This window comes from Mugil cephalus, chromosome 13 (assembly GCF_022458985.1).
Source record: "Mugil cephalus isolate CIBA_MC_2020 chromosome 13, CIBA_Mcephalus_1.1, whole genome shotgun sequence".
Classification (NCBI taxonomy): Eukaryota; Metazoa; Chordata; class Actinopteri; order Mugiliformes; family Mugilidae; genus Mugil; species Mugil cephalus.
The window spans coordinates 4,437,473-4,454,707 of record NC_061782.1 but is presented as its reverse complement, the minus strand read 5'-3'; the positions used below and the strand labels follow the sequence as shown (position 1 = coordinate 4,454,707).

At 40.4% G+C, this 17,235-nt stretch overlaps 1 protein-coding gene across 2 annotated transcripts in view; it reads right to left on the bottom strand.

Moving 5' to 3' along the window:
* Positions 1-1,031: 1,031 nt before the first annotated feature.
* xpo1b (exportin 1 (CRM1 homolog, yeast) b) overlaps positions 1,032-17,235 on the bottom strand; it is a 30,588-nt gene continuing 14,384 nt past the window's right edge. For both annotated transcript variants that reach the window (XM_047603411.1, XM_047603412.1), the window contains 15 exons: positions 17,025-17,183; positions 15,870-16,067; positions 15,595-15,733; positions 14,589-14,770; positions 13,226-13,382; positions 12,965-13,128; positions 12,464-12,598; positions 12,193-12,376; positions 10,286-10,392; positions 8,457-8,651; positions 7,484-7,652; positions 7,241-7,375; positions 6,431-6,590; positions 6,239-6,335; positions 1,032-2,635 (listed from right to left, as the gene is read on the bottom strand). In XM_047603411.1, coding sequence (XP_047459367.1) covers positions 2,489-2,635; positions 6,239-6,335; positions 6,431-6,590; positions 7,241-7,375; positions 7,484-7,652; positions 8,457-8,651; positions 10,286-10,392; positions 12,193-12,376; positions 12,464-12,598; positions 12,965-13,128; positions 13,226-13,382; positions 14,589-14,770; positions 15,595-15,733; positions 15,870-16,067; positions 17,025-17,183 — 2,328 coding nt within the window. In that variant the 3' untranslated portion in view covers positions 1,032-2,488. The remainder of the gene's footprint in view (positions 2,636-6,238; positions 6,336-6,430; positions 6,591-7,240; positions 7,376-7,483; positions 7,653-8,456; positions 8,652-10,285; positions 10,393-12,192; positions 12,377-12,463; positions 12,599-12,964; positions 13,129-13,225; positions 13,383-14,588; positions 14,771-15,594; positions 15,734-15,869; positions 16,068-17,024; positions 17,184-17,235) is intronic.

The following is a 17,235-nucleotide window of genomic DNA, read 5'->3' as shown; positions in this document are numbered from 1 at the left end:
TAGCGGCCGGATCGGTTTACACCAAACCAACCTTGGCCCCGCGGACGTCTGGGCGGAAGCGGCGGGCGTCCGTCCATCCGTCCATCCATCATCATCGTCCTCATCATCAGCATCAGCCTCTTTAGGATTTATATCAGTGCAGCTGTGTGTGTGTGTGTGAAGTGTGGTTTAAAGTTACAGTTCGTGCAGGTTTTTGTGCACGTTAAAGAAACAAGGTCTTAAAAAGTCCACATTTTAATAATCCCAATTTATTAAGGCCTTAAAAAGTCTTAAATATGAGCATATTTTGCATTAAATTGCATTGAGTCAAGTCTTACTTCCATGTATCACCTCTTCATTTACTGTATTTGTTATTTTGGAAGTAATTCTGGTGCAAATTTTCCTTATTTTTATATATATATATATATAATTTTCCTCCACAAATTTTAATTTATTTAAATACAAATTTACATTAATCCATCATATTTTAGTAAAAGTATAAGGGATAATAGCTTAATATTGGATGCAAAATGGTAATAATAATAATGTATATTTATAAATAGCATTAGGCTGAGTTTATTATAGAACACATACAGTAGGAAGGGGGGGTCCCTGGTTCATCTGTCCATCGGTTTTGAGTCCCTGAGACTCCTGGTCTTACATTTAACACATAATGGTGTTAAAAAGCAGGTGGAGTTGGGGGGTGGATTTAAATGTGAACATCTGTGGGTGAAACCAGGTCAGTTAGTGGCGAAAAAAAGGAAAGTTCACACGACATGAAGCGTTTTTCTTTGTGTGTCTGTGTCAGGCTACATCCTGCTGCGTCACTGCTATGTGGTGGGGTGGGGGGGGTCTGGTCTGGTCTAGGTGGGGGCTACATGTCTAAGTAACATCCACATGAATGAAAACCAGGTCCAAAAGTTTCCAATCAGAACTCTGAATTGTTACAAAATGGTTTAAATGTCACTCACGTCTCCCGTCCGTGGTCATAATGTTGTGGCTGATCGGCGCATCGGGTTTCAGGATGAAGAAATAAAAGTTGAAGCCAGGGGTTATAAAATTCTCAACTTTAATCAGTTCAAAAGTTCACAACAAATGTTAACACCTTGAGAAGGGAACTTTGCCATTAGAGAGATCGGGTGCTTGTTTTTTTTTTTTTGGATTTATACAATCTGTACTAATGAAACTTGTTGGCGATTCATTTTGACAAAAAACAAAAAAAAAAAAAAAAAAAAAAAAAGCAAAAAAATAAAATAAAATAGAAGCTTCTTGTTTATTTGGACAGAACTCAAACAGGTACAAATGAAAAATGCAAAAAAAAAATACAAAATTAAATGTAAACCCAGTTTTTATTTTATTTTTTTTTGCTCTAAATGGTAGTGTCTTGGAGCACTACTGCTGCTGCACAGTAAACAATCTAAATAATTATTAGTACGATTTTTAAAACCTTGAAGCCGTCTGAGTTAAACAGGAGTCGTTATAAAGATGCAACCAACCGAGAACCCATAAATACCTCCGCTCCACTTCCTTAAAAACAGCCCATTAATGAAGGCTCACAAATGAGCAACAATCCTCTTAGAGGAAAACAAAACGCTGATGTCGACTCGGCGACAGCACACACGCGCACACACCCACAACAAAAAAGAAACTTCCGATACAAAGGAAAAAAGAAAGAAAATGTTCCCATGGTATTAAAGATGCTATACAATTGGGATGATATGCACAGATTTTTTTTTTTTTTTTAAGTTTTGCTTTCCCTAAAAAAAAAAAAAAAAAAAAAAAAAAAAATAATAAAAAAAAAACTACCGGCAGCAGTTCAGTTTTTTTTTTTTTTTAGGTGGAAGCGCAACTCAATGAGCGACGGATGCTGATGCACGAAGCAGCGTCTCTCAGCCTTCATTCAGTTTCCATTTGATTCACATTCGCCCCCCAAACGAGGAACAAAACGTCCCGTCTAGAAGCTTCTAAGCCGACTCGATGGTTGTTATTATTATTAACCCCCCCCACAAACAAACAAACCTGCCGACTGTATATAATATATTTATATATAAACAAATACATGGAAGCAGGAGGAGGAAAAGGAAAAACGGTTAACTTGTCCTAATCGTTACGATTTCATCATGCAGGTCTGAGACCGACCGACCGACAAAAACATAGCTCGGATAAACAGTTCTGGAAAGTTAATTACACAAAAAAAGTCTCCATAGAAAACGCAGATTATGTAAAAAGGGGCCACAGGGCGACGCGGTAAATCATTTACATGTTATTGGCATTATTTTGGTCAACAAACATCCAATGGGACGGGGCCCGGTCCATGTAGGCTGAGCAGCCTCCTCCTCCTCCTCCTCCTCCTCCTCCTCCTCCTCCGACTCCGACGAGTAATCAAGTGCCTCTCTTGGGTTCTGTTGTGTTTGCTGCGGTTTAGGGTTGGTTTGCTTGTTGTTGTTGTTGTTGTTGTTGTTGGTGGGAGTACTGTACAGTTTTTTTGTTTTTGTTTCTCTGTTTAAGCTCAGTCACACATCTCCTCGGGGATCTCGTGAGGGTTGAGGATGCCCGGCACCGACATCTGGATCTTGTGTTTCTCCTCCTGGGCCTGACGGAGCGACGCCTCCCGCTCCTCCAGGAACAGGTCTGAGGTGTCCTCACCGGCAAACTCCTGGAAAACAGCGCAAATACACACAACTTTATAGAAAACACACGACTCTAGTGGTGGATGATTGATGTTTGTGCTAGAATTCAATTCAATGCAACTTTATTTGTCCAACAATAATATAACATGTAGGTGTTTGCACAACTGCTACGTGCGCTAACAGAAAATGAACAATAATGTTAAAAAAAAAAGTTAGTGCTTCTATAATAAATCAAGTTTCTTTCCCACATGGACGGATTTAGATTTAAAAGTTTTAATAACAGAGCGGATAAGAGATCTGGAATAATGATTTGTTTTCCTACGCAGAGCTTTAAAAACCTTCCTGAGGCCACGAGCTGAAAGTTTGCAGCTACGATGAGGTCATGTTGCGCAACAACTCGTCTCAAGACTACGCCCATGACGCTGAACCGAGAGGTGAACGGAAAAGTTAAGAGACTTTAAGATACTTTAAGAGTTAAAAGCTCTGTGTCCTCCTACGTACATTAAAAGAGTTAAACTGTAACTCAGCGATTTCTATGAATGAAGTTATCACATTTATTCAGTGTCATTAATTAACGTAAATATATATGTTTCTACATTCTTTGATTATTTATTAAACAGAGAGAATAATTTAACTTCAGTGACTTTTATATTAGTAGAAGGTCACAGAACACATTTGTTTTAATTTAACCTTTTACCTTCGCTACCGTCCTTCAACGCTCTGCAGGATAATTTGAACAAACACTTCATGTTTGAACACGTGAAATTTAAGACTTTTTAACACCTTCACGGGTTAAATTTAAGACTTTTTAACGCCTTCATGGGTTAAATTTAAGACTTTTTAACGCCTTCACGGGTTAAATTTAAGACTTTTTAACACCTTCATGGGTTAAATTAAAGACTTTTTAACGCCTTCATGGGTTAAATTTAAGACTTTTTAACACCTTTATGGGTTAAATTTAAGACTTTTTAACACCTTTATGGGTTAAATTTAAGACTTTTTAACACCTTTATGGGTTAAATTTAAGACTTTTTAACACCTTCATGGGTTAAATTTAAGACTTTTTAACACCTTTATGGGTTAAATTTAAGACTTTTTAACACCTTCATGGGTTAAATTTAAGACTTTTTAACACCTTTATGGGTTAAATTTAAGACTTTTTAACACCTGTATGGGTTAAATTTAAGACTTTTTAACACCTTCATGGGTTAAATTTAAGACTTTTTAACACCTTCATGGGTTAAATTAAAGACTTTTTAACGCCTTCATGGGTTAAATTTAAGACTTTTTAACACCTTTATGCGTTAAATTTAAGACTTTTTAACGCCTTTATGAGTTAAATTTAAGACTTTTTAACACCTTTATGCGTTAAATTTAAGACTTTTTAACACCTTTATGGGTTAAATTTAAGACTTTTTAACGCCTTCATGGGTTAAATTTAAGACTTTTTAACGCCTTCATGGGTTAAATTTAAGACTTTTTAACACCTTTATGCGTTAAATTTAAGACTTTTTAACGCCTTCATTAGTTAAATTTAAGACTTTTTAACACCTTCATGGGTTAAATTTAAGACTTTTTAACACCTTCATGGGTTAAATTTAAGACTTTTTAACACCTTTATGCGTTAAATTTGACTTAGAATTACTGTCAAGATAATCAATGAATAATGACACGGTGATAAATGGACATGATGTAATTTAAGACTCAGATTTAAGACTTTTTTAAAATTGGGATTATCAAATTTTAGACTTTATATTTCCTCTTAAAAACTTAAAAACTGTTCACCTTGGTGCCTTTTTTCACTGTGAAAACTACAAACATATTTGACGGGAACTTAGAAAGTGTAAATTTCAGAAGCTTATGTATAAATTTAGCAAACAACAAAGTTATTTACAACTATTTGCATTTAAAAAATAAATATTCTCCAACTATTTACGACAATTCTCAAAACTATCAGGTGTCACAATAAGTAATAAAGTGTAATTGTCCCAAATCTCTCTACTCTCTGAACTGCAGTTCCTCCATAAACTGAACTGAGCCTCACTCCTACAACTCTTCTTTCTTCCTTAGCAACCGATGACACATCATTTCCTATTCCACCAATAGGAAACAGGGTGTCATGTTTGTTGTTTTTTGTTTTTTCCTGCACCAAACATGAGGACAATATTCAGAAAAAAAGCATAAATTACTTGGCTTATAAACACAATTTAAAAACTGGTCGACAGTTTGAAGTTTCTACAAAAGTCTCGTTGATGCTGCGTCTCGTTGCTACGTCGTCTTTAACTTGTCATGTGATTTAACTTCACACTGTGGGATAAATAAAAAGTGTCATCTCTAATTAACCTAGAGCCTCCGTGCTGACAGAGTTTAGTTTTCTAGGTCTATATGTGCAGAAACTTTCTTCTTGCAGCTTGTGAATGCACTGGAACATGGCTAACATGCTAGCGGTTAGCATCTGTTGAGTTATTTTATGCTTCTTCTTCTTCTTCTGGGATTGAACTAGTGGTCGTGTCGCTGCCCTCTACTGGAGAAAAGTAAATCTCTCCATTTAATGAGTTTCTTCACTTTTTTTAAGCTCAAATAAGAGCTTTTAGTTATTTTTTAACCCCTCTAAAGTGAAACCAAAGCAAGTACAGCTCCCCCTGGTGGCTGGAGGCTGCAGTACAGGTCTTAAGCTCCACCTCCTCCATGTTAGCGAATGGGCCAAACACTAAAATACATGTCAAACTTTTTTTTTTTTAAAGGATTTCTGTCATTTTAGGCTGTTAATATCGTGTTCAAGTGTCATTTTTGTGTATGTGTTTTGTTTTAGTTGGTTATTTGACGCTATAGAAACAGGAGGTGACATAAAGTTGATCCCGTTGGGTTGAGAGAGTTGTAAAAACTATTTTTAAAAACAAATGCGGCGTATAATCCAATGTTTCCTTGTAGCTTTGGCTCCAAACTTTGCACGATGGCCCTGCATGTATCCCTGGGAAAATATCAGCAGTTCAGCCAACGCAAGGAAGTGGAGACACGTTCAAACACATTTATACAGTCGATGATCCTAAGTTAGAGTTACAGCATCGGACAAATGACTTGCTGGTTCCTGGTAGTTGGATTCATTCTCAGATATGTGATATTCTGATCTGCGCCAGCGTCAGCGCGTCAGTAGCCAACTTTACTTTACTAGAGCTCGAGGTAAAATGTTTACCTCATTTAAGGAAAACAGCAGCACAGTCATTTCTCAACCCATCTTATTTTTAGCACTAATGTTTCACGACTACACTCTGGAAAATAACCACCAAAGAAGACTTGGCAGATATCTGAGCCTGTGTGTGTGTCCCTCACAGTTTTATTCCAACAACAAACTGACACAAACCGAGCAGCCACAAACCTCCCATATACGTAGAAGGAGGAGGGAGGACGACCTGGCCATGTAGGAAAATGTTATTTGTGGAAACAGCGGCTCAGCACTGAGCTATGCAGTCGCTGATAACCTCTGTGAAAGACACAAAGCGCCCACAGCGCAGACAAACCTGGAGCTGGTTCCAGTTCACATACAGTACGTTTAATTAGCCTCAAAGTGTAACTGTAGATTTGTTTGTTTTGGGACCGAGAAAAGAGATTTCCCGTCGTTGACACCTCACCTTTATCTGGACGAGGAAGTCCCTAAGGTGCTCCTTGAAGGCGGGAATGTCCTGGTTTAAGCTGAACAGTCCCGTCACAAACACCTTCACCTGAGCACTAAAAAAAACCCCACAAAGACGCACATGTGACCGTTAGTGATGATGAACAAACTTGTGTACTTCAGAGGCTGCAGCGCTGCAGTTCACACTCACTCTTGTAGGTGTGGGAAGGCAGTCTTGAGCAGGTTGGCCACGTACTCCTGGATGAACACCTGGTTGCTGGTGGGGCTGGCCGGGTTCAAAGCGGCCGTGATCTTCCCCTCCTCCACCAGGTTGAACATGTACGCCAGGATGGACGCGTGCATCGTCAGGCCTGCAGCGCACACACACACAAACAAACACACTTTTAGTATATTTAATTCTTCCTAAAGCCACATTAAGACAGTGTTGTTCACTACCTGTCCTGATTTTATTCATTTTTCACCGAATTAAAGCTCAAATCAACCAATATAAACTCAGAAACAGTCATTCCTACAGGCTGGAGGCTGTTATGTTGCATGTGCACCATATTTGATGCATGTAAATGCTGCAGGGATGTGCATGAACTGTATGAAATTGTGCTTGTATATTGTGATGTGCAGCATTTGACTGTGGTTCTCATACTCCTGGGGAAGCTTTTGTGTTTTGCATGTCTCTAAAAGTCAACTCCATGCTTGATGCATGCTGAGCTGTGCTGATATTTTTTTATTGTTTCCTTTCCCCCTTTTAAACCTATGTTGATAATATCTTTTTTATTGTATTTCACGTGTAGGATGCCCTTTATCACCTGGCCGGGGACCACATCTGGAAGCTTAATGAGATAAAGCTGCTCTATTAACTGGCACTTTGTCATATCTCAATAAACTAATAAACTAAACCTGTCTTAAGTAACACATGAATGAATGCCAAGTGCAAACGTTTCCCGTCAGGGCAGGTGTTAACGTTGTGGCTGATATAAATCTTTTAGTGTTTTTTTTTTCTCACCGGCAGTGTGTGATGTGTCGGTGACCACGGAGAAGATGTGCTGCAGGATGTCGCAGAAGTACGTCTGGTAGAAGCTCTGAGCGGCTGCTTCCTCCTGAGCCACGTTCTGCAGCAGCGTGTAGAGGATCTGAAGACCTGATGGGGCGGCGACACCGACACGGCGTCAGCTTCACGTAGCGGACAGTGTATTAAACATTAATGTGCGTGTGTGTGTGTGTGTGTGTTCCTCCTGCTGCTGCTCACCGGTGTCGGCCACGTTCCTCATGGTGTGTTTGAAGGCCCAGATGATGGAATCCAGCACCAGCTTGAACTGGGCCGGGGGGATGGCCAGGAATGCAGGGAAGCAGTGAGAGTTCACAGCTTGGAGAAGGTAGAAGAAATGGGTCCTGTGCTCTGGATACTCCTCAAAGTTCTGGTACAAAAACACAATAAGAAAGAAGTTTAATTCAAGTGGATCGTGCACGAGTTTGACCGGTTAATTCATTTATGCTGGATTTATTGATGAAGTCCGACCTGGAGGGTTGTCAGATAAGTTTGTGGATGTCGTAGTTAAAGCCGACAGTAACTATTTCAGTTCCAACAATAAATAACAATAAAACAATAAACTGAATATTTGCTCCTCGTCGTCCTTTTAATGCTACAGTATTGTACGACTACGTTACTTCTCAGTTAATATGTGTTAGCATCTTTTACTTAGCTACATTTATCACAACTGAAACAAAAACTAACTGAAACCACTTTTCCAAATCAGGTCTGACGTCAACGCGTATAAAACTTTTTACTCTATTTGTTCATCTTGCAACTTTCACTTTATAGGAGCAACAGCAACAAAACATTTTCCTTGAAGGATTAATAAAGTATCTTGAGTGCAGCAGCATCTCTGGTCGCTTCAGTTTTCTCTGAAGACTGCGACTACTTTGTTAGCGGGACATTTAAAAACTTGACAGATGAATTCACTCAGCAGCAGAAAGATGTTTTTATGAATAATGTGACTTACAGACAAACTAAATCCACAGAGCAGCTGCAGCTGCTGCTGCATTAAAAGGCTAAAGGTGGCCCAGCCTAATATTGATTTGACTTAGTTTTTCTTTATTTGAAGATGCTCTTTGCTCAGACTGAAAGCCGCCGTATCGATCCGTCAATGTTGATTGTTCAAAACACGACGAGCGCCGAACGTCAAAACACAAACGCCCACACGGGTCACGTGCTGTCGTACCTTGTTGATCATGTTCAGGGTGCACTCGAACACCGCGTCGAATATCTGCGGTATCTCGCTCGTGATGTGTCCCCCCAGCTTGTTGACGATGGTTGCCATGGTGCTGAGCACCTCCGGCTCGCGGGCGGCGGGGACGTTGCGCTGGTAGTCGATGAGGACGGCGTCCAGCAGCGGCGGGACAAAGTTCTCCCCAACCTGGCGTGGGACGGCAGAGACGAGGAGCAGGATTTATAAAAGATGACACACAATTAACCCAAAGTTACAGGACCTGTTAAAGCTTTTATGCAAATGTGTGCAGACTAAATATTATTGCTGCAATTTATTCATCTTATTTTACACGGACAGTAAATGCAGAAAAAGTTCTTCTTTTTTTTTTTTTTTATTTCTGTCCGTTTAAACCCTGCACGACAGGACGACACTTCTGCTTCGATCAATCCCTCGTTTCCAGACCTACGGTCGGGTCGAGGTCGTAATGACATAATGTTCCTGGTGATGATGTGATAGAGACTTTCAGAGCCGGACAAACCCAGATAACGAGTTTTTCCCCCTCTTTCCTCGATCCAGAACCGATCTTTTAATATTCAGCCGATCTGAAGCGATTTTCTTATCTATTCTTTTAATCACCTGTGCACCCTGCAATTGGATTCAGTCAAATATTATTGCTCTTATCTACACGTGAGTGGACAAATATGTCTGGTTTATACCCATGTGTCATTAAAGCAACAATTCAAACTAAATATCGTTGCTGCAATTTATTCAGCTGCTTGTTCTGGTGGCAAATAGAGCAATAAATGAGTTCTTCTCTTATTTCTGCTCATTGTTGTTCTTCTTCAGCTACTTTTCTGGAAGTTTAAACTCCAAAGGACGTTTCACAATTATTACAACCCTCCACAGGGTAAAATTACCCACCATGACTACACTTTAGATTCTGCTTGCTTTCCACAGCACAATTGCTGCTTCGATCAGTTTCTGGTTCCCTGATCTACGTTCGGGCCGAGGTCGTAGTAACATAAAAAGGAATTATTATTAACAAGCTTATTCTGACAGAAACGTCACTCACTGCGTGCACAGCTTAATAGAGCTATGCTTGAAATTCTACTTTCTGAAAGTAGTCCTTGACCCAGTTTACTCTCAAAGGAGAAAATCGACAGGAACACGTCGTCCTCCTACACACTAGGTGGCGATATGTGTCTTTTCAGCGGGTTAATACGACCCCTTTTCTGGTTGACCTGATGCATCATATAATAAACAATTGTCGTTCATGTGGCCGACGGGCATTTAAAACAACAAGCAGATAAATAATAGTTCAGCTTTTTTAATCTCGTACGTAATGTGTGCACTACTTCCAGTGCAGATAAGATGGCGCTATCCCTCAGGATGCTGGAGAAAATCGATTTCCAATCTCATTATCTGGTTCTTAATCAGCTTGTAGTCGGCGTTTAGGTTTGTCCAGTTAAAGTGGGATTAAGGCAATAATTATTATTTTTTTAATGGGTATGTGAAGTGCAGTTGAAAAAGAAGCTCAGTCCTCGAAATATGTTGAGCAACAACGACTTATTAATTAATATTCAGATACAGACACGTCTACGACAGAGGGAATGAAAAGGTTGCGTTTGATCTAAAAATACCAACTGGATTAGCTCCACCGATGCAGCTGTTTTCACTGATTGCCACAGTTTGCAGCATCTCGTATAAATGTGTCACCTGTGGTCACCACATCGACATGTTTATTAAACATGGCCGCCGCATCTTCAGGGCCGAACGTCCAACATGTTCCTCGTTATCACGTAAATTACAGGTCTCCCATGTGTCTCCGAGTGACTTCTTACCATCTGTGGGTCGTTTGATCGACTGACCCAGCCCGAGATCAGCTTCAGAGTTTCTCGTTTCACTGTTCTCATGCTCCGGATCAGCGGCTGTTTGGTCACCATCTCACCTGGAACAAAAAAAACATAAACAGGAAGAGAGGAGGTTACTTAGCGGTGAGGATGAGAATGAAAGGTTTTAAACGCAGCGGGTGTTTTCAGATAAATGCAGCACGTAGTTTGTTAAACGAAGTCCAAACAGGCGGAGCTGAATGGTTTATATTGAGGTACTGTAGCTGCTGCTTTGACACTAAATCATGCGTTAAGCTTTTGCCACGTTTAAGCCTTTTCAAACAAATGAATAAACAGACATAATGGATTTATTATTTACAGGATTAACAACAAATGCCACCGTCAATGTTATATTATTTACACAGCAAACCCAACAATTCAGCGCTGGTGCCTGTTCCCACATGATTCATCCATCTGCATCTCTTCTAGAAACAAAAGCCTCAAAGTCAGACTGACCAGCGCATTATTCACAGAAGGACTGGTTAAGACTTTTGGCTCGTCCCTCCTACATGGATTCGCCTTTTTTCTGTTCTGCTCTGAATCAGCAGCCGGTGCGAGTGAGAAAATCCTTGATACTTCATTATTACTGGCACTACTGCACCTCTCCTCCCGTTTAAGCAATAAAAAGACTCGGGGATGAGTCACCAAAACAGGCGTAAGCAAGAAAAGAAAACACAAACTAAGCCTTGCAGGTCTGCAAATAAAAAAAAAAAAGGCCGAATGCAACCAAACACAAGCAGAAGCCATAATTAATTTCAGCTGCAGCACAAAATAAAAGTCCAGTGTTTCCCATACAAACATTAATACTACGGCGGCTCGTCGGTCTTGTAACGAATCGGAAACGTTTCTGCACGTTTCTCCACAAACACCCGGAGAAAACAGCAGCATAAAGATTTACAATTACACTTAGACAGACTGTAACGATCCACAAGGGAAATAACTTGGTCACAGTAGCTTAGCTGCACAAAGAAGAACCACTGGTAAAAAGACATAAAATAAGATTAAGATAAAATAAAATATAAGTATTACCTAGTAAAATAAAATAGAAAATTGAATCATGAGCAAATATATAAAGTTGGATTGCGATTCAACGGTTTTATTCAAATACACTGATACGTTATTTAATCGTACACACATTTGTTCATCTTTCAAACAGATTATGTTCATAAGAACAGGTTCTGCTATTTGAGGCTAAATCTTAAATCTGAATTATTACGGTAATTTTAAGACAGACTGATATTTGATGTGCCATAAAAATTTACATAATAAGTTATTAATAGTTGGGTAAATATCATAATTGAAACAAAACCAGGGTCTCGTGAAGTTTTGTTAAACACCGAAGCTTGTGTTAGTGAGTTTTACCTTCTTTTTCAAATTTCAATCTGACAAAACACTGCATGTCCAAACAACAAAGAAGCAACACAGTCCATCAATGCACACATCTGTGCACAGGTACGTACACAACCCATTCAAAGGCCCCTTGATCCAACACCGATCTGATCTTAAATACACAAAATTCTGCTCTCTTTAAGTCTCATAAAGCGTTTTCTTATCTTCCTTGTATTTTCCTAGATCACATGTGCACCGTGCTACAGTTTTTTAGTAAATGTTCTCTACTTCAGAAATATTCTGTAACATCTGTGTCTCTGGGAAACTTTTCTCTTCTTTTGGCCTTGAAAAGATCAGACTTGGCTGGAGACCAGGTACCGATCTGACCATTTTAAAGACAATAATACTTCTAACCCCAGAAATTGTCTCCATTGTCTCTGATATTGTCCTATGAACCTCCTGACATGTTACCAGTCTGCTGCATAATGACTTAAAAGAAAGAGAAAAGAGAAGTCGTCGTCGTCGGTTACCGTTTGTCTGAATAGCAGCGGAGATGTTCTCGCTGAGGCACTTGTAGACGTTGAGCATGTCAAGGTAAATCCGTCCCAGCTGGATGACGAAGGGGTGTCCCACGGCCTTACAGGCCCTGACGTTGGTCTTCAGGATGCTGCCCAGCTGCTTCACCGTCTCTGGGTCCTTCAGGATGTCCACGTTCTGCAGGAGGAAGGAGGCGGAAGGTTAAGTCTCTGTTCCCCGTTTAGTCTGTGTGATGAATGAAATGCTCGTACGTCGCCGTCTTACTTTGGTGGCTTGCTGGATGATGCTGTCCCACACTTGATTGGGCAGCAGCATGTATTTCTCAATCAGGTGCTCCTGAACAGTCTGGTCTGTCTGGGCCCCGATCATATAACCTACGGCCTCATAAAACGTGTGAACCTGCACAATAAATCAAACAATAAATAAATAAATAAATAAATAAGCTGTCATGCATTCATACATATTATTTCCTCCGTTTTCCTGTGATTTCTCAAGATCTCGATATATTTCATTTTAGATAGTTCCATCATATGTGACCTGCCATGTTGACTGATGGATGTGTAACAATAATAATATCATAATGTAACAGGGCTACTGCAAAGTGAGTTTTAATGTTTGCTAGATAACATTTCCGGAGATAAATAATTCAAGATCTTGAGGAAACAGACGACATTAACTCATGGGAAAACGGAGTCTTCAGCGTATAAACTTGATTATTTAAAAAGAAAATAAGCTGAAAGCGCTGGTGATCATTTACTCCCAGACCTGCTGAGGCTGAAGGTCACAGATGATGGTGTTGATGTTGTTGAGAATCTCGTCGATGAAGGGCATCACCTCGCCGACCTGCACCTGGATGAAGTGGCGCCGGCACTTCTGGGCGATCTTGATGAAGGTGTCACAGGCCATGTCCTGGACTCCGTCGTGGGTTTCTAAAAAAAAAACCAGAGGAAGAATTTAAAATCCATCCATCAAACCACTGACTCTTATCCCTGAGGCTGGTGGAGGACGTTTTTTTAACGTTCTCACCGTGCATGAACTCAAACAGCTTGTTGACGACGGTCTTGAGGAACTTCCAGTGGGCTCTGAGGAAGCGTGGATACTGGCCCACGATGTACATGATGTTGGAGGCGATGATGGCCTTGTTGTCCTTCCCTCGTTTCTGCTCACACAGACCCAGCAGGTCCTGAAAAACGAACACGAGCTTATTCAGAAACACAGAAACTTCCCCTGAACATTTAGATCAGAAACAACAGAATCATTCAAAAGTATAATAATAATAATAATCATCATTTTGTACACGTCTCCTTTTTGAAAGTTGTTTTTTCGCTTCCACACTATCAAATACGATTAAACACAACTAAACGTCATTGATTTTCAATCTATATTACTAAAATGTTCACAAGATTGTACAGATTAATACAATATGAACACTGAAGCTGTATGATGTGTATTTTCAATCTAAAGTCATCTGTTCAAAAGCTCTATATCTCAAAAACTATAGATGTTTGTATATATACAATGTGTTCACACATGGGCAAATTTGTGTATCTTACAAATTGAATGACTAGCAATGGTTAGAAAATGGGTACACGATGAGAAATTAAGCATTTTATTGTCTACTACCACACAAAAAAGATCAATGCCGGGTAAAGGGTTAAGGATTAAATGTGCGGCCTCAGTCTCTCAGTTCATCGTAAGGACAGAAAACAGCCAAACAATGACGAGAATTGCAATTAAGCAGAACTGTAAAAATCCCAGAGTGCAGCAATCGTCCTTCTCAGTGGCCGCGTTTCACAACATAAAAGCAATATTTCTGAAACTTTGACAAATTGAATCGTACATGTTTCCATTGAACGGGGTTTTGTGAATGATAATTCATGAGGAAATGCAAAAACCAGCGTTTCCATGTCACTTTTACATCGAGGCGCCTGAAAAACCACCTCATGAGAGAATAAAGGTGTTTTAACGATATTTGAGAAGCTTTCCAAAATGTAAGCGTTTCCATTATCAGTTTTTTTTACTGCAATATTCAAGTTCTGCGCATTTTTAGTGGTAATGGAAACACAGCAAATGAAAGGAACAAACCTCTGAATCTCTTTACCGCTCTAACACAGAACTGAAGAAGTGTAGCTTCTGCTTTAAGCAGCAGCTTAAAAGACGTGAACATTAATATTTTTACTTTATCAGTAGCCATTCAGATATTTTAACTTATTTAATGTAAATCTTATCAGGTTTTTTTAATCTTTGTATTGTCTTATAGTATTTAAAAGGCCGGACAAAGGTTGCACACGTTATTCTTACATTTCCCACTTGTCTGTGGCAGTGTCGTAAGTATTGTTCCTGATAAGTAAATAAATAAATAAAGGCGGTCATGTGTGCGGTGAACTACCTTAATCACAGTGACCAGGAACCTCTTCTCGTCCTCTTCGTGCATGGCCCCACTGATGGAGCCGATGGCCCAACACAGCGTGTTCAGGTTCTTCCAGGACCATTCGGTGCCGTTCACCTGGTTGTGAAGCTTCTCTGTCATGATGCGTTCGGTGTCTGCGTAATCCAAATGAGTCAGGTACACTGCAAAAAAACACACAAAAATACATCTGTGTTATCAGACGCTAAAAAAAACATCCGGGAAACAGGAAGCGGTAAAAATGATAAAGATCACGAGCACAATTTTGTCAGATATTTATCTGACAACTGCATTAACTGGTGTTATATAGATAAAGATTAGGACCCTGAAGTCTCAATGCTGCCATCAGAAAGAGTTGCTAGTTTACATCTCTATCTATCAAGCCTGTATTTCTTTGGACTCTGTTAGAAAACTAGAGCACATGAGGTCAAAAACAACATCCCTGTAATGTTAAAACAACTTCTTCTATCAAATCTGACAAAAATCAAAGAGGAAGATCCAAGATCACGTGACTAAACATGTCGTCTGCTGTGTGGAAGAACTTAAGTCTGGAAAATTAAGTCACTTAAGGCTCAGTTAAGGTACAGCAGGACACAAATGCATTAACATCTGTACGTAGACATTTCTACTTGTGTCATTAACGGCTTGTTCTGTAACAACAACACCTAAAAACTCTAGTTGGAGCTGTGTCTTTTTTGGTTCTACTTCCTGCTTCACCTTCAGACTGTATCTCTGAACCTCCTCAGTCCTCGATGTGTCTCATCTTTATTGATCCAAAGCGAAAATCGAAATTTGACAATGCAATACGGATGTGAATGGGTGAGGAGGTAGTAGGAGATCTACCAACTTGGATGACGAAGATAAGGGGAGGACATTAAGTTTATTTAAGATCGTCCAATACTTAAAACTTAAAATTAAAAGATCGGTGATGAGTGACGTGCAGGAGTGAATGAAAGTCAAGTCGCCATAAATTAAGAGCTAAACATACCGAGGGTTTCCCTCATGTTCTTGTAGAGGTTGATGGAGTCGGTGTCTTTCATGAACTCTCTGACCACCTCCCCCTGGTCATTCTCCACCACCAGCACCTCCTCCGGCTTCGCCATCCGACTCACCATCAGCAGACGCACCTGCCACAAGAGACGGGGAAGGACAAAACGTGAAACCCGAAAACTGTGTCACCTCCACCAGGAAACGCTTTGTCGCTGATATCCGTGAAAGCCACGTAAGGTTAAGTCGGTTAAGTCGAGTATAGACGGGACGTACCTTGGAGAGGACGGGGAGATAGAGCTGTCTGCGCGGTGGCACGTCAAAGTGCTGGTTGCCGGACAGCAGAGGGGACGTGGACGTGGAGAACGGACTTTCTCTGTAGAGCTCGGCCGCCAAGTGGTTCCAATACTCCAGACAGATTTTGAAGATCTCCGTCTCCTCCACCTCCGACACCAGGAGCATGTAGTGGAGGGCCTGAGGAGGAGCACGGACATGAATTATGAGTGGGGACGTCACCCGTGTTTGGTTCTGGCTTAAGATTATTTTTTTGGCAGCAAGAAAAAGACAAGAGAAGAAGAAAAGAGGAGGAGGAAGAGGAGGAGATGGGAAAGAAGAGAAAATATAAGAAGTCAAACTCTATTAAAAACAGAAGAGTAAGAAGACGGAGGAGAAGAAGAATGAGAATAAAATGGAAAAGGAGGAAAAAGAGAAGATGAAGAAGGAGGAGGAGAAGAAGCCAACGCCTCCTAAAAATAGAAGAGGAAGAAGACGGAGGAGAAGAAGAATGAGAATAAAATGGAGAAGGAAAAGAGATGAAGAAGGAGAATAAGGAGGAGAAGAAGCCAACGCCTCCTAAAAATAGAAGAGGAAGAAGAAGGACAAAAGAAGGTGAAGGAGGAGGAGGAGGAGAAGCCAACAGCTTTTAAAAATAGAAGAGGGAGAAGAAGGAAGGAAAAGGAGGAGGAGGAGAATGAGAATAGGATAGAGAAGGAGGAGGAGAAGGAGAGGGAATAGAAGACAACGCCTACTAAACACAGATGAGGAAGAAGGAGGAAAATATATAAACAGAAGAGTAGAAAAAAGAGGAGCAGAAGGAGGAGGAGAATAAGATGGAGGTGATGAAGATTAAGGAGGAGGAGGAGGAGAAGAAAATAAGAGGCCATTAAAACAGAAGAGGAAGGAGAAGGAGGGAAAAGAAGGAGGAGGAGCAGAAGGAGAATGAGATTAAGATGGAGGAGATAAAGATTAAGGAGGAGAAGAAGGAGAATGGCTATTAAAACAGAAAAGGAAGGAGAAGGAAAAGAAGGAGGAGAAGATGAAGCTATTATAAGAGGAGAGGCCTGGATCAGCCCTGACACCGATGCAGACGTCCCTGATAACGTTCAAACTGTTCTGTCACAAGATAAACGCAGAAAACTCTTCGTCTCTCACCTCCATTAACGTCTCTCTGAGGTTGAGCCGCTTCTCGATGAGCTGCCCGTGTTCTTTGAGGAACGTGCACAGGAACAGACTGAGGTTCTGGATGAAGTTCTGCTCGTCGTCTTTCCCGTTGGCGTAGGCCAGACGAATGTTCGTGTTCAGCGGCAACATCTAAAGAAAAGGACGTGGGTTAAAACTCAAGAGACGAAAAAACAACAACACT